The sequence below is a fragment of the Hypanus sabinus genome, chromosome 4 (genome assembly GCF_030144855.1).
Source record: "Hypanus sabinus isolate sHypSab1 chromosome 4, sHypSab1.hap1, whole genome shotgun sequence".
Lineage (NCBI taxonomy): Eukaryota > Metazoa > Chordata > Chondrichthyes > Myliobatiformes > Dasyatidae > Hypanus > Hypanus sabinus.
Window position 1 is genome coordinate 78,430,968 of NC_082709.1, and position 21,235 is coordinate 78,452,202.

General features: G+C 49.5%; 1 protein-coding gene across 15 annotated transcripts in view; it reads left to right on the forward strand.

Moving 5' to 3' along the window:
- LOC132392916 (tensin-1-like) overlaps nucleotides 1–21,235 on the forward strand; it is a 389,673-nt gene that overhangs the window by 107,627 nt on the left and 260,811 nt on the right. For 2 of the 15 annotated variants that reach the window (XM_059967491.1, XM_059967495.1), the window contains exon 3: nucleotides 3,460–3,583. The exons of 11 other annotated variants lie outside the window; for them this stretch is intronic. In XM_059967491.1, coding sequence (XP_059823474.1) covers nucleotides 3,557–3,583 — 27 coding nt within the window. In that variant the 5' untranslated portion in view covers nucleotides 3,460–3,556. Of the gene's footprint in view, nucleotides 1–3,459; nucleotides 3,584–15,654; nucleotides 15,756–21,235 lie in introns of all 15 variants that reach the window. 2 more of the 15 variants (XM_059967499.1, XM_059967502.1) reach the window with 1 other exon arrangement.

Below are 21,235 nucleotides of genomic sequence, written 5' to 3' on the forward strand. Positions count from 1 at the left end.
GTCGAGGCTTCAGAGAGGGTGCAGAGGAGATTTACCAAGATGCTGCCTGGATTGGAGAGCATGTCTTATGAGGATAGCTGAGCGAGCTGGGGCTTTTCTCTTCAGAGCGGAGAATGAGAGGTGGTCTGATAGAGGTGTATACAATGATACAAACATGGAACATTGATCACAGTTCAAGCCAGTGCTGCAGTTTCCTCCCACAGTCTAAAGACACACCAGTTTGTAGGTTAATTGGTCATTGCAAGTTGCCGTAGGATTAGGCTGGAGTTAAACAGGTGGGTCGCTGGTGGTGGGGCTCGAGGGGCTGTTCCGTGCTGTACCTCTTAATAAATAAAGTAATTGTCATAGATCGCACAGACAGACCGGACAGCACTGGGCCAGTAACCATCTGCACTCTACATGACGAGTCTTCTGTCTTCCTTGTGTCTTCTGACCAAGGCTTTAAATCTGTGTGCCATTTATTCTGCAGCTTGCCTGCTGGGGGAATCTTCGGATAGGCTGGGTGCATGTTGGATTGATTAATATTTGAACAATGTTCTTCAGGCTGAACAGGACCTTATAAGTCCCACAGAACCAGCGGCAACTCAGATCCTCTCCTTGTATGGAAAGCAGGCATTGGGGTCTGCTTTCTATACAGAACGACTCATCCAGGCAGATATAATTGCAGCAAAAATTTAGCCAGGTCTACGCACTGACACAGAGACCCCTGCACGGAATAATCAGTAATTCTATACAGTTACACAGTGACTGGCCCCCGTCCTGAATAAACAGTGACACAGTGACTGGTCCACATATAGAATAATCAGTAATTCTGTCCAGTTGCACAGTGACTGGCCCTCACACAGAGGGTGCTGGGTGCTCTACCATGTTCTATGTTTTATGTTCTATGTAACAAGAAAACAGGTTACAGTGACTTACGAAGAGTATTGGATGATAAGACAGTCTCTTGACCTCACAATCTACCTCGTTATGATCTCGCAGTGCCTCTGTTGCTTTAACACTTTACTCTGCATTGTTATTGTTGTACCTTGTTCCTCAGTGTAGTGTGTCTGTATGAACTGCGTGCAGGGCAAGATGTTCACTGTATCTTTCATAAGTGACAATACTAAATAAATATCAAGACCAAGCTTAGGGAGATGGATTGAGGGATGGCAAATAGATTTCAACTTGGATAAGTCTGAGGTGACATACAAGAGAAAATCTGCAGATGCTGGAAATCCGAGCAACACACAGACACAAAATGCTGGAGGAACTCTGCAGGCCAGGCAGCATCTGTGGAAAAACGTCGACTGTACTTTTTTCCATAGATGCTGCCTGGCCTGCTGAGTTCCTGTTGCACTTTGTAAGTGTGAGGTGTTACATTTTGGACAGTCAAACCAGGGTAGGACCTATACAGTGACTGTCGGTGCACTGACAAAGTTGTGGAACAGAGGGAGCTGGGAGTACAAGTGCACAGTTAACTTAGAAAATGGGCATCGAACAGTGCCGCACGGGAACAGGCTCTTCGGTCCACACCGTTGTGCCAAGAGGTTCACTGAAAGCAGCCTGCAGGTCGAGAGGGAGGTGACGAAGGCAGTTAGCACTATACCCTTCATCAGTCAGGGTTTAGGGGTAGGAAATTATGTTGCAGTTGTATAGTGTATGTTGTGGTGAGGCCACAAGTGGAATATTGTGCTCCGTCTTGGTCACCCTGTTATAGGAAAGTTGTTGTCAAGCTGGAGAGGGTGCAGAAGAGATTTATAAGGATACTGCTTGGACTATATTCCTCATCCTCCACCATCTGGGATATACACTTACCTCATGACTACCATCAAGGAGGAATTACAGCAGCTGAAGACACCTACTTATGGGATCAGCTTTTACGCCTCCACTATCAGATTTCTGAATTGACCATGAACCCATGAACTCTACCTGACTTTTTGTACTATGTATTTGTTTATAATGTTTTGAATCTATAGCATGCAGTACTTTATGAATTGCACTGTACTGCTGCTACAGAATGACACATTTCATGACGCACGTCGGTGATGATAAACCTGATTCGGATCCTGACAGGGGACTTGAGTTTCAGGGAGAGGTTGACCACATGAGATCTTTATTCCCTGGAGAACAGCAGAACGAGGGGTGACCTCATAGAAGTGGACGGTCATAGTCTTTCCCCCAGGGCTGGGGTGTACAAAACCAGAGGGCACAGATACAAGATAAGAGGGGAGCGATTTAAAAGAGACCTGCGAGGTAACTTCTTCACCCGGAGGGTTGAGCTGCCAGAGGAAGTGGTTGAGGTGGGTACAATTACAACACTACAGAGGCATTTGGACAGGGCCGTGGAAGGTTAGGGGATGAGTGCAGGCAGCTGGACTAGCAGTGGGAATGCTGTGGTCAGCGTGGACCAGTGGGGCCGCAGGTCCTGTTTCTGTGCTGTATGACTCAGTGAGCCGCTGCCTTTATTTCACTCACCACCATTATTGCTCCACCAAGAGCATGAACATGGAAGAAGGCCCCTCCATCCTGCCCTATCCATCATCAGCCTACTTATGGCTGATCTCACCTCCTCTTCTCTACCAGTTCCCCATAACCCTCGATCCCTGAATCTTTCTGACACTTATCCGTAACCATACGGATATCCAACGATCCGCTCCCCACTGCCCTCGGAGGCAGGGATTTCTGGAGATTCACCTCCCTCTGAGAGAAGACATTTCTGCACATCTCAGCGTTAAGTGACCGGATCCTTATTCAGAGTCCGTGTTCCATGTTTATAACTCTCCCTCCGGTGGGAACATCTGAACATCTTCCCCGTCAAACCCCCCCCCCCAGGAACTTAAAGATTAAAGATAAAGAGTAAAGAGTAAAGATTAAAGAGTAAAGATTAATTTTATTTGTCACATGTACATCGAAACATACAGAGAAGAGAAATATGTTGTTTACGTCACATCAAATCAACGAGGGTTGTCCTGGGCAGCCCAGAAGTGTCGCCACGCTTCTGACGCCAACATATCACTCCGCAGCTTACTAACCCCAACCCATACATCTTTGGAATTGGAATGGAGGTACCCAGAAACCCATGCGGTCATGGCGGAGACTGAGCAAGCTATCTATAGACAGCAGTGGGATTCGAATCCCGAACTTACAGCTGGTGCTGTTAAAGCGTCATGCTAACTCCTGGGCTACCAGCTTTTAGCATTGTGAATAAAGTCATTCCTCATTCTTCTAACCCCGGGAAACATCAGGAAGGAGGTAGAGGAGCCTCAGGACCCACACCACCAGATTACTACCCCTCAACCATTGGGCTCTTCAACCAGAGGGGATAACTTCACTCAGCTTCACTTGCCCCGTCACTGAAAATGTTCCTACATCCTACGGACTCACTTTCAAGGACTCCTCATCCCATGTTTTCGATATTTATTGCCTATTTATTTATTATTATTATTATTTCTTTCTTTTCCTTTTGTATTTGCACAGCTTGTTGCCTCTCACACACTGGTTGTCCGTCCTGTTGGGGGTGGCTTTTCATTGATTCCATTATGCCTCTTGGATTTACTGTGTACGCCTGCAAAAAATGAGTCTCAGGGTTGGAGATGATGAGGTATTTGTACTTTGAAAATAAAATATACTTTGAACTTTGAAGACAGACCCAAAATGACCAGCCTGTCTTGTTAAGGCCAACCCTCTCACGCTAGGAGTTATGCTGGCGAATCTCCTTCTGACGGCTCCTGGTGTTACTATGTCCTTTATGTAGGAAAGCTGACCAGGTCTGTGCCCAGTATCCCAGGTGTGGCCCCACTTACACCCATACAACTGAAACATAACCTCTCTGTTCCTAAACTCCACTCCCTTCATAAGAAAGGGAGCCATTCAATAGCCCGCCAACAGTGAAACAGAAGCTGTCCTTGAGCCTGCTTTCAGGCTTTTGTTCTTCTGCCCGAGGGGAGAGCGGAGAAGAGAGACTGTCCAGGGTGGGTCTTTAATAATGCTGCTAGCTTCGCCAAGGCAGTGAATAGTGTAGACAGAGTCCAGAGAGTGGAGCCCATTTCCTTGACTTGTAGAGCCGTGTCCATGGTTTCTTGTAGTCGTGAGCAGAGATGTCATACCAAGCTGTGATGCATCCAGATAGAATTCTTTCTATGGTGCATCAATGTACAAGTTGACAGGGACATACCGAATTTCTTTAGCCTCCTGAGTAAGTAGAGGCGTTGGCGAGCTTTCTTCACCTCGATAAGAATGTCTTTGGTCCAGGGCAGGCTGCTGGTGGTGTTCGCTCCCAGGAACTTGAAGCTTTCAACCTTCACCAACCTCAGCACCATTGGTGTAGGCAGGAGCGTTTACACAGCTCCCCTTCCTGAAGTCTATCACCAGCTCTTGTTTTGTTGACATGCAATGCCCAGGTTTTTGATCTTCCCCTTCCACACTGAGGAACCAACAGCCCCATGGAGCAGGATTAGATGCCCCTGTGTGAGGCAGTAATTAGTCACAGTGTTATAGAGTACTACAGCACAGAAACAGGTCCTTCAACCCATCTAGTTAGTCCAAGTTGAATTGTTCTTCTGCCGAGTCCCATTGATCTGCATCCAGGCCACTGCCCTCCATGCCCCTCCCATCCTTCTGCCTATCCAAATTTCTCTTCAATGTTGCAGTTGAGCCACCACTTCTGTCAGCAGCTCGTTCCACCCTCTGGGTGAAGAAATTCTCCCTCATGTTCCCCTTAAATATCTCACCTTTCACCCTTAACCTAAGACTTCTAGTTCTAGTCTTACCCAACCTCAGAGGAAAAAAGCTGCTTGCATTTACCCTATTTATACCCCTCCTAATTTTGTATACCTCTATCAAATTTCCTGTCATTCTCCCACACTCTAGGAATAGAGTGCTGATCTTGCCAATAACTCAGATCCTCCAGTCTGGACAGCATCCTTGCAGATTTTCTCTGTACTCTCAATCTTATTGATATCCTGCCTGTAGATCAGTGACCAGAATTGTTCACAATGCTCCAAATTTGGACTCATTTGACGAATCTGCCCAATTGACTCAAATTTGGTCTAATTGGCCCTGGGGCGTTAGATTAATCCCCTTCCTCCCCACCTTCGCTTCTTTCAGTGTGTATGTAAGCGGAAACTGTGGGGGGTGTTTGGACGTGCTGTGGGGAACAGAGAGATGTGATGACTTGGCTACAGAAATGGTAGGAAAATCACACCACTGGGGTTCAATAGCATTAAAGACAGGTAAATAAACAATCTTAGGGCGAGATCTGAACCCACACCAGAGAATATGGAATGTAAGAACTTCAGAAACAGTAGCAGGAAGGGACCATTTGCCCTTCTTGAACACTCACAGTTGATTTTCTATTTCAGTGCTATCTTCATTTATTTATAGTGCAGTACCACACAGATACAGGCCCATCGGCCCAAGCACTCCATGCTGGCAGCTCACCCCAATTTCCCGTGTTTGGCACATATCCAAAGACATATGGATTAGTAGGTCAATTGGTCACATGGATACAATTGGGTGACATGAGTTCATTGGGTTGGAAGGGTCTGGTACTGTACTGTATCTTTAAATAACTAAAAAAGATATAAAATAAAGCAATACAACATGGACACAGGCCTTTTGGCCCAACCAGTCCATGTTGACCACAGAGCTCACCCACCTAGTCCCAATTTTCTACAGTCAGTCCATCTCCCTCTAAGCCCCACCAATCGATGTATCTACCCAAGTTCTTCTTAAATGATATTATTGTACCTGCCTCAGCCTCTTCCTCTGACAGCTCGTTCCACACACTCACCACTCCCTGACCCTCATCACCCTGTCATCATAAGTTGATGCACCGTAGTGTCCCGTCCTCTGGGGAAAGGACTGTACCTATCCACCTCATCTATGCTTCTCATCATTTTAAACATTTCTATGAGGTTGGCTGGCAAGCCTCTCCCTACAACTCAAGTCCCCTAGCATTGGCAACATCCTCATAAAGTTTCTTCCCAGTATAACCATGTCTTTCTTATAACAGGGTGACTAAAACTGTACGCAGTACTCCAAGTGTGGCCTCACCAACAACTTGTGTAACAGCAACACAACGTCCCAGCTTCAGAACCTGCTGCCCTTCCTGTTCACATATCTCTCATATAGGGCGTGTGGAGACTATGGTCCAGGTGCTGTTCGAAGGGACCAGGCAGATTAATAGTTGGGCATGGACTAGATAGGCCAAAGGCCCTGTTTCTGTGCTGTGGCGCTCGCTGATTCTCTCACAAGGACCAAATCACAGGAGGAACTCAGCAGGTTGGGCAGCATCTGTGGGGGGAAATGGACAACCAGGGTTTTAGCTTGAGATCCTTGTTTCTGGCTGGATTTCTCCACTTCCTTCCATCGATGCTGCCTGACCTGCTGATTTCCTCCAGAACCTTGTTTCTTGCTCCAGCTTCCAACATCAGCAGTTTCTGCTGTACCTTTAATATCCAGAAATCTATCGATCCCTTTTCTGAGTTCACCAGCCTCTGAGTCGGGGAATTGCTCTTCAACCAACCCCTAATTCTGAGACTCCTAGTCCTTGACTCTCCCCAATCCTCCCTCTGTCCAACCATTCTCCTGCCTTCTCTTATCCTATGACGTGCATTTCCTGCGTTCATACATAAATCAATAGAGTGTGGATTCAGGCCTACGGCCTAACCAGTCTAGGCTGATCATTATGCCCACCCAGCTAGTCCCAATTTCATGCAATATATCCCTCTGTCTCCCCTCTCCTTCTACCTGTCCAACAGCTTCAAAATGATACTGTTGTACCCACCTCAACCACTTTCTCTGCCAGCTCGTTCCATACACTCAGCAACCTCTGTGTGAAAAACTTGACCCTCAGGAGCATAAAAGGGCTTCCCTTCCTCCACCATCAACACTGCCCTCAACTGCATCTCTTCCATTTCACACTCATCCTCCCGCCACCCTACCAGGGATAGGGTTCCTCTTGTCCTCACCAGCCTCCACATTCACCACATAGTTCTCCGAAACTTCTGCTACCTCCAACACGATCCCACCAGCAAGCACATCTTGCCCTCTACCCACTTTCTGCTTTCCACAGGGATCTCTCCCTACACAACCCCCTTGTCCATTCATCCCTCCCCACTGATCTCCCTCCTGGCACTTATCCTTGCAAGCAGAACAAGTGCTTCACCTGCCCCCACACCTCTTCCCTCACTACCATTCAGAGCCCCAAACAGTCCTTCCAGGTGAGGCGACATTTCACCTGTGAGTCTGTCGGGGTCATTTACTGTGTTCGGTACTCCCGGTGGGGCCTCCTGTGTATTGGCGAGACCCGATGTAGATTGGGAGACTGCTTCACCGAGAATCTACGGTCCATCTGCCAAAACAAGCAGGATCTCCCAATGGCCACCCATTTGAATTCCACTTCCCATTCCCGTTCCGATATGTCCATCCATGGCCTCATCCACTATTATGAAGAGGCCACACTCAGGTTGGAGGAACAACACCTCATATTCCATCTGGGTAGCCTCCAACCTGATGGCATGAACATTGATTTCTCAAACTTCTGTTAATGTCCTCCAACTTCTCCATTCCCCATCCCTTTTCCCTCTCTCATCTCATCTCCTTGCCCACCCATCACCTCCCTCTGATGCTCCCTCCCCCTTTTTTATTCTTCCATGGCCTTCTGTCTCTGTCACCAATCAACCTCCCAGCTCTTTGCTTCATCCCTCCCCTCCAGGTTCCACCCATCACCTGGTGTTCCTCTCTCCCCTCCCCCCCACCTTTTAAATCTACTCCTCAGCTTTTCTTCTGCAGTCCTGCCAAAGGGTTTCAGCCGGAAACATCGACTGTATTTTTTTCCACAGATGCTGCCTGGCCTGCTGAGTTCCTCCAATATTTTGTGTGTGTTGCTCATTTTTCTAAACTCCAGCAAGTACAGGCCCAGAGCTATCAAATGCACCTCATACTTTGACCCAGTCACAGTCTACTCAGTGTCTCCCCATATAACGAACCCTGCCATCCATCCCTGGCAGCAGCCCCCCACCCCACACCCCAGTCAATCGAAAATGGTTACTGTCCATTTCCCACCATGGATGCTGCCTGACCTGCCGAGTTCCTCCCAGTTTGTGTGTTGTTCCAGATTCCTGCATCTGCAGTCTTTGCCTTTCCTGGAACTAGCCTGGTGAATCTCTACTGTATTCCTTCTATGGAAAGTGTACAGAACTCTGTAAACATTACCATTTACCATAAGTCCTGATGACATTAGAGTGGTGTCATCGGCCTATTGAATCTGCTCTGCCATTCCACCCTGGCTGATTTATTACCCTTCTCAACCCCATTCTCCTGCCTTCACCCTGTAACCTTTGACACCCTGACTGATCACGAACCTATCAAACTTTAAATCTATCCAGTGAATTGACCTCCACCTCTGGCCTATAGAGAGAAATAAACAGGTGACCTTTCCCTCTCAGCCCCTCTCAGGTCACCTCTCAGTCTCCCGCATTTGAAAGAATGAAGTGCTCTTCCTGTTCGGCCTCTTCCTGCAGCTCAGTCTTGACCGGGAACAATTCCCTTCCTAACCCCCAGAAGTGAAATGCCAATCGAATGGGGGGTGGGGGTCATCGCCTTGCTGGTCTTGTGCATGGGAGGGAGGATCGGGGGGGGGCTTTGGGGTTCTAACATTTAACTGTCATTCATTCTTGGGGCACTCCTCTGTTTTTGTGGATGTTTGTGAAGAAAGAGAATTTCAGGATGTGTATTGTATACAATCTCCCTGACATTAAATGTACCTATGGAACCACTGAATGCAGGACAATTTCACAAATGACCGTCAATGCGGATGTATAATGGAACCAGATGCTGCCCTCACCTTGACCTTGAGCTCTTGCCCACTTGGTGGGAGAGACGGGTGGGGAACCTCCCAACAGGCTCCAAGCTTTGTGCGTATGTGTCAGGAAGTGAGTCATTCACCACGGGGTCCCCAGCCGGTGACTAGCCCTACCATTTTGTTACCCTTGCACGGGTTATTAATAGGCAATAGACAGTAGGTGCAGGAATAGGCCATTCGGCCCTTCTAGCCAGCACCGCCATTCACTGTGATCATGGCTGATCATACACAATCAGTACCCCGTTCCTGCCCTCTCCCCACATCCCTTGACCCCGCTATCTATAAGAGCTCTATCCAATGTTATTCATTGAACATTGGAGATGGGTTATTGGTGTATTGTACCCACACATACTGAAATACAATGAGCAACTTGTATTTGCCTACCACCAAGGGACACCGTTCCATTCGTAGACACATCGAGGGGGCATCAAGGGAAAAGGGAATGTAGAGTACAGAGTTACAGGTACAGTGAGGGCGGACAGTAAGGAGCAAAGGGCCACGGGGAAGTAGGCCGAAGGACTGAGAGTTCACCATTACTCCATAAGGACTGGCGTTCATGATCGTGGTTGCTGTTCTGCTGAACTCTGTGGACATGGTGTGATGGTGCCGTAATGTGTGGTGACACTTGTGGGCTGCCCTTAGGTGATCAATGGAAACAACACATTTCACCGTATGTGTGATGCGTGTGATAAGTAGATGAATGTCAATCTGCATCTGATAACAGACGGGAGGAAGCCGTCCTTGAGCCCGATGGTACGTGCTTTCAGGCTTTTGTATCGCCTGCCCAAAGGGAGAGGGGAGGAGAGGGATTGGCCTGCTGGGAGGGGTCTTTGGTTATCTGGCTGTTTCACCGAGACAGTGGGAGCTGTACAGAGTCCACAGAGGGATGACTTGTTTGTGTGATAGTCATGCCTGGAACAGACAGCCGGGCGGTGCAGTGAAGCAGACGGTGATGATGGTGCTTCAGAAGCTGTCAGGCTGACACGTGATTGTGCAGGGAGATGGGTCAATTGCAGGCATAATTTTGGGTTTTTTGGACATCGTATTTGGAATAAATGTCCCAGGCCAAATGGCCTGATCCTGTGTTGTACTGTTCAATCTTCCATGTGAGGTGAAAATAGTTTAATTTATTGTCATGGGGGGGCAGTCCCACACACACACTGACCCTCACTGGGGGACGGTCCCACACACACTGACCCTCACTGGGAGACAGTCCCACACTCACACTGACCCCCACTGGGAGACAGTCCCACACACACACTGACCCTCACTGGGAGACAGTCCCACACACACACTGACCCTCACTGGGGGACGGTACCACACTCACACTGACCCCCACTGGGGCACGGTCCCACACACACACTGACCCTCACTGGGGGACGGTACCTCACTCACACTGACCCTCACTGGGGGACGGTCCCACACACTCACTGACCCTCACTGGGGGTCGGTCCCACACACACACTGACCCTCACTAGGGGACGTTCCCACACACACACTGACCCTCACTGGGGGACGGTCCCACAGACACTGACCCTCACTGGGGGACAGTCCACACGCACACTGACCCTCACTGGGGGACAGTCACACACACACACTGACCCTCACTGGGGGACAGTCCACACACACACTGACCCTCACTGGGGGATGGTCAGACACACACACAATGACCCTCACTGGGGGACAGTCCCACACACACACTGACCCTCACTGGGGGACGGTCCCACACACACACTGACCCTCACTGGGGGATGGACCCACACACACACTGACCCTCACTGGGGGACGGTCCCACACACACACTGACCCTCACTGGGGGACAGACCCACACATACGCTGACCCTCACTGGGGGATGGACCCACACACACACTGACCCTCACTGGGGGACAGACCCACACATACGCTGACCCTCACTGGGCGATGGTCTCACACACACTGACCACTGACCCTCACTGGGGGAACGGTCCCACACACACACTGACCCTCACTGGGGGACGGTCCCACACACACACTGACCCTCACTGGGGACAGTCCCACACTCACACTGACCCTCACTAGGGGACGTTCCCACACACACACTGACCCTCACTGGGGGACGGTCCCACAGACACTGACCCTCACTGGGGGACAGTCCACACGCACACTGACCCTCACTGGGGGACAGTCACACACACACACTGACCCTCACTGGGGGACAGTCCACACACACACTGACCCTCACTGGGGGATGGTCAGACACACACACAATGACCCTCACTGGGGGACAGTCCCATACACACACTGACCCTCACTGGGGGACGGTCCCACACACACACTGACCCTCACTGGGGGATGGACCCACACACACACTGACCCTCACTGGGGGACGGTCCCACACACACACTGACCCTCACTGGGGGATGGACCCACACACACACTGACCCTCACTGGGGGACAGACCCACACATACGCTGACCCTCACTGGGGGATGGACCCACACACACACTGACCCTCACTGGGGGACAGACCCACACATACGCTGACCCTCACTGGGCGATGGTCTCACACACACTGACCACTGACCCTCACTGGGGGAACGGTCCCACACACACACTGACCCTCACTGGGGGACGGTCCCACACACACACTGACCCTCACTGGGGACAGTCCCACACTCACACTGACCCTCACTGGGGAACGGTCCCACACACACACTGACCCTCACTGGGGGATAGTCCCACACACACACACTGACCCTCACTGGGGGACAGTCCCACACTCACACTGACCCTCACTGGGGAACGGTCCCACACACACACTGACCCTCACTGGGGGACAGTCCCACACACACTGACCCTCACCGGGGGATGGACCCACACACACACTGACCCTCACTGGGGGACAGTCCCACACACACTGACCCTCACTGGGGGATGGACCCACACACACACTGACCCTCACTGGGGGACAGTCCCACACACACACTCACCCTCACAGGGGAATGGTCCCACACACACACTGACCCTCACTGGGGGACGGTCCCACACACACACTGACCCTCACTGAGGGACAGTCCCACACACACACACTCACCCTCACTGGGGAATGGTCCCACACACACACTGACCCTCACTGGGGGACAGTCCCACACACACACTCACCCTCACTGGGATTCATCTTTAGGACCTGCCAGCTCTCTACACCTGCATCTGATCCTGAATCTGTCAGTGATAAGGGCTGTTTCTGCCTCAGCCTCTGTCTCTCTGCCTCCATCCTTGCCCTCTGCTTCATCCCAACCCCTTGTTGATCATCTGCCTGGCACTAACTCAGCTTATTCTTGTATCGAGTGAGAGAAATCTCCCAGCCTGTCCTTTCCCCCCTCCTTGGTTCTTTACATACCCATATATAGTGCTGGTTTGCTGGTGTCTCGGCAATGCCCGCCCTGCTCCTGTGTGTGAGCTGGGGCTGGAAGAACCAAAGCAGGCAGCAGGGAATGTGCAGGCTGGGACCTCTCGATGCTGGATGGATGTCGTGGAGGTAGGTTAACTCTTTCCTGACTGCGCGCCGTGCCTCAGGCCTTGCTTGGCGCTGGTCAGAAGCGAGGCCAGGCTTTGAAAGCTATTTGCCGGAGGGGCTTTGTGTGGCTGCCGCTTTGCTCTGGGATTGGCTGAGCTGAGTTCATTAACAGTCCGCAGAGGGCATGGCAAGAGCCCCCTCCTTTCTCCGTGCCAACTTTCCATTGCCTTCTGTGCGGAGGTAGAGGGGCCCATGGCTCCACGGTCACAGCGCTCTTCCTGCTGCTGTTTGTTCTGTGGGGCTATCCAGCCCCCTCCCACCCCTCCCCTCACTCATACCCATCCAGTACCAGCTTCCCAAAGCCTCAGAGTCAGAATGCGGTTTATTATCACTGTCATATCTTGTAATGTTGTTGGTTTGCAGCTTCAGGCAGTGCAATACATAAAATATACTGTAAATTATAATGAGAGATTTATAAAAAGATAAATAAGTAGTGTTGAAAAATTAATAAATAAGGGAGTTAAAATGGCAAGGTGGTGTTCATGGACCATTCAGAAGTTTGTTGGTGAAGGGGACAAAGCTGTTCCTAAAACACTAATTTTGGGTCTTGGGGCTCTTGTTCCTCATCCTTGATGGTAGTAATGAGAGGAATAAATGGTGAGAGAACTTAATGATGGATGCTGGATTCGTGATGCATTTCCTTTTGAAGAAGTCTTCGATGGTGGGGAGGCTGATGCTCACGATGGGGCTGGCTAACTTGGCATAATCACTGGGCTGCAGAGTGCCAGAGGGTCTGTTCTGATGGGACCGGCTCAGTCTGGGACATGGTCGTCTCCGGTCACAGGAGGGATGAAGTCTGGACCAAAAGACGGACCAGGCGATGGTGGAGAGAGCTGCTCGTCACTGGGGCTTCATCACGGTGGGGTTCAAGAAGGGTCAGGGTGAAGGGTGGTCCCAACTGAACTGACCCCTGCTCAGCAGACCCAGACCCCAAAACACTTAGAGGAATTCGCTTTATTTGTCACACGAGTTGCAAAGTAGAGAGACATACTGTATAATGCAATGACGGTGTTAACAGCCCACACAGTCCAAGCATGCGCTGGGGGCAGCCCGCAAGTGTCACCATGCTTCTGGCATCAATATTGTGTGCCCGCAACTCACTAACCCTGAACCCGTACGTCTTTGGAATGTGGGTGGAATCTGGAGCACCCTCACAGTCATGCGGAGAACGTACACACTCCTTACGGACAGTTGAGGGAATTGAACCCTGATCAGTGATGCTGTAACAGCATTATGCTAACTGCTGCACTACCGCGGTGTCCACAATGCTTTGAAACTTCAGTGTACTTGTGCCAAATTAAGCTAATCTCACCCCAAAATCTCCACTAAGGAGCCGGTCCCACACGACTGGAGCTGTCTCTTTGCACTGCTCCACAGGGTGTTCCATAGATGGGCTGTCCCCACACTCTCCCAGCTTCTTTACCCTCATCTGGACACACTGTATCGGCATGTTGTACCATTAGACAGGGAGAGGGTCCGCAGTGAAGATCTCCCTATGTCGGGCCACCCCCTTTATACCGGGAGCCTGGGGTGGCGAGTGTGGCAGCTCTCAAAGTAGGTTCACGGTCTCCCATGTCACCTGTCACTTCTGTGGCCTGGAGGCACATGGAGCAGAGGACAGTACAGTACAGATCCTCCTGTCCATAGTGTTGTGTCGCTGTTGACTCTGAAATCGATCTAACCCTCTCTCCTCCATGGCTCTCTGTTGTTTCTCTTACATGTCCCTAATGTATCTGCCTCTGCCACCACCCCGGTAGCACATTCCATGCATCCATCACTCTCTGTGTGAAAAACACCTACCTCCGACACCCCTCCTTAAACACGCGAGAGTCTACAGGTGCTGGACGTCCAGACCAATTCTGGAGGAACTCAGCAGGTCAGATAGCATCTATGGAAATGGTTGGCTTTTTGGGCTGAGACCCTTCATCAGGGCTCCTCCCTATACTTTCCTTCTAAAAGCTGTGCCGACTCGTATCAGACGTTGCTGACACTTGGAAAAAGGTGCTGGCTGTCTGCTCGATTTGTGCCTCTTATTGTCTTGTGCCCGTCCTCAAGGCATCTCATCCTCCTTTGGTCCAAAGAGAAACGCTCTATCTCACTCAACCTTTCCTCAAAAGACATGCTCTCTAATCCTGGCAGCAGCCTGGTAAATCTCTGCAGCCTCTCTAAAGCTTCTACTTCCTTCCTATAATGAGGTAACCAGACTGAACACAATTTTCCAAGTGTGGTCCAATCAGAGTTTTATAGAGTTGCAACATTACCTCGTGGCGCTTGAACTCAGTTCCCCAATTAATGAAGGCTGACATAAGCCTTCTTAACCACCCTAACAACTTGTGCAGAAACTGTGTTCCATCTACATACAGAGTGTGAAGAGTTTGCAGCCCCTGTCCAAGTTGCAATCACACTCCTGATCTTTGGTCACCAGGTACAGTGGGGGGGGGGGGGGGTGGTGGTTGTGGGTTGGTCAAGGGAAGACTCCTCATTAGTCTGTTCCTTGGCCCAGACAAGGTGACCAGTAACAGGCAGCAGGCGTCGAAGGTCCTGTCCTAGCCAACTGCCTGTCTTTCTCCCAAGTATACTTCCATGTAATGTCCAGCGCAGACTTTCCAGGACCAGTGGCTGGAGTATGTCCTGGAAAAAAATTGTAATGGTTTATTTGAGTTTTGTATATATTTCAATAAAAATTTGTACAGATAATCAAATAAAACTCTTTAGATAGAGAAAGGGGCTCCCTCAACACTCAGCACAAGTAGTTCTGCAGACGCTGGAAATCCAGAGCAACACACACAAAATGCTGGAGGAACTCAGCAGGCCAGGCAGCATCTGTGGAAATGAATAAACAGTTGACGTTTCGGGCTGAGACCCTTCATCAGGACTGGGCAGGGAGGGGAAATATGGTAGAGTAAGAAGATAAGGGGTGGGGGAGGAGGTGGAATGGGTAGAAGGTGACGGGGAAGGCAGGTGGATGGGGGAGGCTGCCTATCCCTCTGTCTGTCGATCTATTTTCACAGTGATTTTTATGTTTTTCACTGTACTACTGCTGCAGAACAACAAATTTCATGACATACGGTATGTCAGCGATAATAAACCTGGTTCTGGTTCTCAGACTGACCTCCTGTAACACCTGTTCTGTATCTTTCCGTAAGGGATGCACATGCAGACCCGAATCTTTCTTCTTTGTACTTCCTCTGATCCCCGCACCTTCCTTTCCAGCCCTGATGAAACACTGACTGTTTGTTCCCCTCCACAGACGCTGCCTGACCTGCTGAGTTCCTCCAGCATTTTGTGTGTGTTGTCTGGATTTCCAGCACAGAACGTAGAGCAGAGAACCTTACAGCTCTTCAGCATAAGGTGTGCTGACCTTCGAACCTACTCTAAGGTTTCCCGTATAGCCTTCCGTGTTTGTGTCATCCATCTGTCTATCTTAGAGTCTTTTAAATATCTTTAATGTATCTGCCTCTACCATCACTCCCCAATGCATTCCCACCACTGTGTTACAAACCTTAGGTCTGACATACTATACTTTCCTTCTATCAACTTAAAGCGAAGACCCCTCCTATTAACCATTTCCACGCCGGGGCAAAGTCTCTGGCTGACCACTCGATCTATGCCTCTCATCATCTTCTACATCACTATCAGGTCACCTCTTATCCTCCTTCACTCCAAAAGATGAGCCCCAGCTCTCTCAAACTCTCCTCATAAGACATGCCCTCTAGTCCAGTAAGCATCTTAGTAAATCTCCTCTGCACACTCTCTAAAACGTCCACATCCTTCCGCTAATGAGGTGACCAGTGAATGGAAATGAATTATTGCCTGCCGTTCTGGTTGCCCCATTACTGAAAGGCTGTGGGGGCTTTGGAGAGGGTGCAGAAGAGGATGCTGCCTGGACTAGAGAGCATCAGCTCCAAGGAGAGATTGGGCAAACTTGTGTTGTTCTCTCTGTCAGACTGACACGCATCCAGTCCACTCTATCTGGGTCTTTCAATATTCAATATGTATCATTGAGAATCCCCCTCATTCTTCTCAACTCTAGTGAGAACAGGTCAGAGCCATCAAATGTGCCTCATACATTAACCCATTCATTCCTGGGCTCATTCCTGTGAACTTCCTCTGGACCCTCTCCAATGCCAGCACATCCTTTCTTAGATAAGGGGCCCTAAACTGCTCCCAATTCTCCAAGTGCAGTCTGACCAATGTCATATAAAGCCTCAGTATTACATCTTTGCTTTTATGTTCTAGTCTGCTTGAAATTAATACTAACACTTCATTTGCCTTGCTTACTGCTGACTCAACCTGGAAGTTAACCTTTAGGGAATCCTGAATTTGCAGAACTTGCATACATCCTGGATACTGTTCATTATGACCCATTAAAGTAGATAATGATATGAAATGTACTTTGCAAGCAGAAATGTCTTGGGCACATTTCAGCAAACAAATGGGAAGGAATGTGCAGTATGCCTCTGAGGGCCCGCAGGGACACGCTTTGAAGATAAGGGAGAGAGCTGTCGAGTTTGACCCAGAGTTTATGTCGGAGTGCCATCAAAGCCCCCAGCAGGAGCCCCCGGGTGAAGTCTTGCTGGGGATGAAGCCCTGAACTCTCTCCACACTCACGACTGTGTGGCCAGGCACAGCTCAAACGTCATGTATGAATTCACTGGCGACACAACTGTTGTCGGCAGAATTTCAGATGGTGGCGAGGAGGCGTGCAGGATCAGATAGGTCGGTGTTGCAGAAAGAAACTTGCACTCAACACCAGGTGCAGCAAGGAAATGAGTATGGACTTCAGGAAGGGGAAATAGAGGGAACACAAACCAGTCATCGTCGAGAGGTCAGAAGTGAAAAGGGTAAGCAGTTTCCATTTTCCTGGGTCCACCGTATTGACGAATCATGCCGATGGCTCTATTTCATTAGGAGTTTAAGGAGATTTGGAATGTTACCGAAGACTCATGCAAATTTATACAGATGTACCAGGGAGAGCATTCTAACTGTAGAAGGGACAGCACACGGCAGCAGTGGCCTTTCGGATCTGGTGCTACTTTAGTTTTTAAATTTAATTTGAAGGCACAATTAGGGTTTAGGGCAATGGATAACAGAGTGACTATCTACCATCGCCAGTTACTGCTACAATACGGAGATCGCCCAAAAACAAACCTTCCTGAAAATCTGCTGGTTAGATTGCGTGACCTCGGCTTGCTGGGGGAATCGGGCCTGCAGTCCTCGGAGTCGCCAGATGCCGGTGGCCGGGGGTGGGGATGTCGTAAGCGGTGGGCGAGGAAGCGGAAGTGAGGCAAGCGGGCAGGAGTCCGTGCCAGGAAAACAGCAAGCACTAGCCGGCCGGCTCTCCCGTCCATTCTGCTCAACAATGGACATTAAACTGGACTATATCTGTGGCAATGAAATACTCGGTGGGAGTACAGAAACGGACAGAATCCCAGATGCCGCCATTCAGCTGTTTATTGATGTAACAGATTTTCCCCCAAGCCATCGGACTACCAACCTACTGCTCTCTGCTGTGCCTATTGTCTTGTTTATTATTTATTGTAATGCCTGCACTGTTCTGTGTACTTTATGCAGTCCTGGGTAGGTCTGTAGTCTAGTGTAGTTTTTGTGTTGGTTTATGTAGTTCAGTGTAGTTTTTGTGTTGCTTATATAGCACCATGGTCCTGAAAAATGTTGTCTCATTTTTACTGTGCACTGTACCAGCAGTTATGGTCGAAATGACAATAAAAAGTGACTTGAGTTGAACTGGTGCATTGCCATCTGGTATGGAGGGCCCATTGCACAGGGTGGGAAAAAGCTGCAGAGAGTTGCCAACTCTGCCAACTCCATCACGAGCACTAGCCTCCCCACCATCGAGGACATCTTGAAGAGATGATGCCTCAAGAAGGCAGCATCCATCACAAAGGACCCCCACCACCCATGACTACCATCGGGAGAGGACCAGGAGCCTGAAGACACACACTCAGCACTTTGGAACGCCTTCTCCCTCTCCATGATCAGTTTTCTGAATGGTCCATGGACACCGCCTCCCCGTTCTGTTCTCTTTATGTACCCTTCGTTTATTGTTGTACACTGAATGGCCGCTTTATGATGCACCTCCTGTACCTAATAAACTGGCTACTGTGTGTATATCTGTAGCCTACCCATTTCGCCCAGAGAACCGGCACTCTCTGGATGTCTCTGTAAACTCTGGAGACAGTCGTGAGTGAAAATCCCAGGAGATCAGCAGTTTCTGAGATGCACAGACCACCGTGTCTGACGCCAACCATCACTCCGCGGTCAGAGTCACTTAGATCACCTTTCATCCCCCATTCTGATGTCTGGTCTGAACAACAACTGAACCTCTTGCCCGTGCCTGCGTGCTTTTTTTATGCATTGAGTTGCTGCCGCGTGATTGGCTGATTAATGAGCAGGCATACAGGTGTACCTAATGAAGTGGCCACAGAGTATAGATTGAACGTTACAACGCAGTACTCCACTTGGCCCACAATGTTTCACCTATTCTAAGATCAATCTAACTTTTCCCTCCTACACAACCCTCCAATTTTCTTTCACAGATGTGCATATTTAAGAGTCTCTTAATCCCCTAATATACCTACCTCTACCACTGCCTCTGGGCGTGCATTCCATGCATCCACCACTCTCTATGCAACAAAACCTCTCTCTGGCATCTCTCCCTATTCTTTCTTCCAATCACCTTAAAGTTATGCCTCCTCAGATTATTCGCTTTCTCTCTGGAAAATTTCCACTTGATCTATGCCTTTTATCATCTTGTACACCTCTATCAAGTTGCCTCTCGTTTGCCTCCGCTCCAACGAGAAAAGCCCTGGCTCGCTCAACCTGTACTCACCAGACATGCTCTCTAGTCCTGGCAGCGTCCTGGTGAATCTCCTTTGCACCCTCTCTGAAGCTTCCACGTCCTTCCTACAATGAGGAGACTGGAACTGAACGCAACACTCCAAGTGTGGTCAAACGACATTACTTTTTGACTCTTAAACTCCATCCCCCCCCACTAATGAAGTCCTTCTGCATTTGTCAGTGGATTTACGCACAGATCCAGGCAGGATCAGGTGATGATCGACACTGGGCAGGGCACTGGGAAAGCACAGGGTTGGCCTCACAAAATAGAGGGAGCTGATCCTCGCTGCTGATGTAGCAGGGTTTCAGGGAATGAGGTCAGACCCATCTGCTTCGGAACAGTTCTGTACTAATTGCAGCAGTTTCCTGTTTACTGCTGGTAATAGCAAGGCAGCTAAAAACAGCTGGCTCGTTCCCTGTTTTAAAAGGTTTTCAAAGTGCAGCTTATTGAGACAAACATTTTGGAATTGGAATTTAACTGGGTTGCTGTTGTCACGTGTGTTGTGCGGCGTGGTAGCGTGACGCCAGCGTCCTGTGCTCAATTCCCGCCGTTGTCTGTGAGGAGTTTGTACGTTCTGATGGCTGCATGAGTTTCCGCTGCATGTTCCAGTTTCCTCCCACCTCCCACACTCATGCAGGCTCCTGTTCCTCCTCACTGATGGTAGCAATGAGAAGAGGGTGTGTCCCAGGCGGAGAGTGACCCCAGTGATGGACACTGCCTTCTTGAGGTATCGCCTTTTGAAGATGTCCGGAATGGTAGGGATGGCGGTGCCCATGACTGGAGCTGGCCAAGTCTATAGTCACCTGTAGTGCTGTGCGTTGGTGCCGTCTGTATCAGATGCTCACGCAACCAGTCTGTAATTATGTTACACTAGCTCCCATGCCGCCATGTTGCTCCACACTTTTTTGAATGATGCGGCAGGTTTGAAGGTTAGAGTGACTTCCCCGGTCTAATTTGTGTGACGAAGTGTCTCGGCCCGAAATGCCGACTATTTATTCCCCTTCATAGATGCTGCCTTGACCTCCTAAGTTCCTCCAGCATTTTGTATGTGTGTTTCTCTGGATTTCTAGCATCAGCAGAATCTTCCCCCCTTCCTCTCCAATCCTGATGAAGGGTCTTGGCCCATCTACTCTTTATTCTCCCTCCATAGATGCTGCCTAACCTGCTGAGTTTAACCATGTGGGCCATCTGTTAGTTTTTGTGTGAGGGAATGGTTGAGTTTTGCAAGTTCTTGTTTCTTTTTGTGCAGGGTGGGGGGGATTGAAGTCTTTCTTTCAACTACTATGGTTTGCTGTATGCTATGGCTATCTGGAGAAGACAAATCTCCGAGTTGCATTCTACATAAATACTTTAATTATAAAATGAACCTTTGAAGCTTTGAACTGCCTGAGCATTTTGAGAATGTTGTGTGTTGATATTTACATCTGTGCCCTTGGTGAGGTGAGAGGTGCTGAGATGCTGGTTAGTTGGATGGAGTCTTACCACTGACCATTGCCTAAGCAGCAGCTGGTCTCCATATAATTAATGGAGACACAATAGACTGTAGATGCTGGAGGGAAGAAGTGGATCGAGCAGCAAAAGGGATGGTCTGTGTCTCTGGTTGAGAGCCCATGTCTCTCCTCCACAGATGCTGCTTGGCCGTCTGAGCATGGTTAGGGCAAAGTCTTACAGTGCTAGTGACCTGGGTTCAATTCCCACCACTGTCTGCAAGGAGATTGCATGCTCTTCCTGTGACTGTGGGTTTCCTCCACGTGCTCCGGTTTCCTCCCACAGTCCAAAGATGCGGGTGTGCCAAGTTGGTGCTGGACGTGTGGCGACGCTTGCCCCCAGCACATCCTCAGACTGTTGTCCAATGGCACGCTTCACTGTGTGTTTCGGTGTACATGTGGCAAATCGAGGTCGTCTTTTCCTCCAGCAACAGATAGTCTGTTGTAGAAACAGAAGAGATTCTACAGAAGCTGGAATTCCAGTA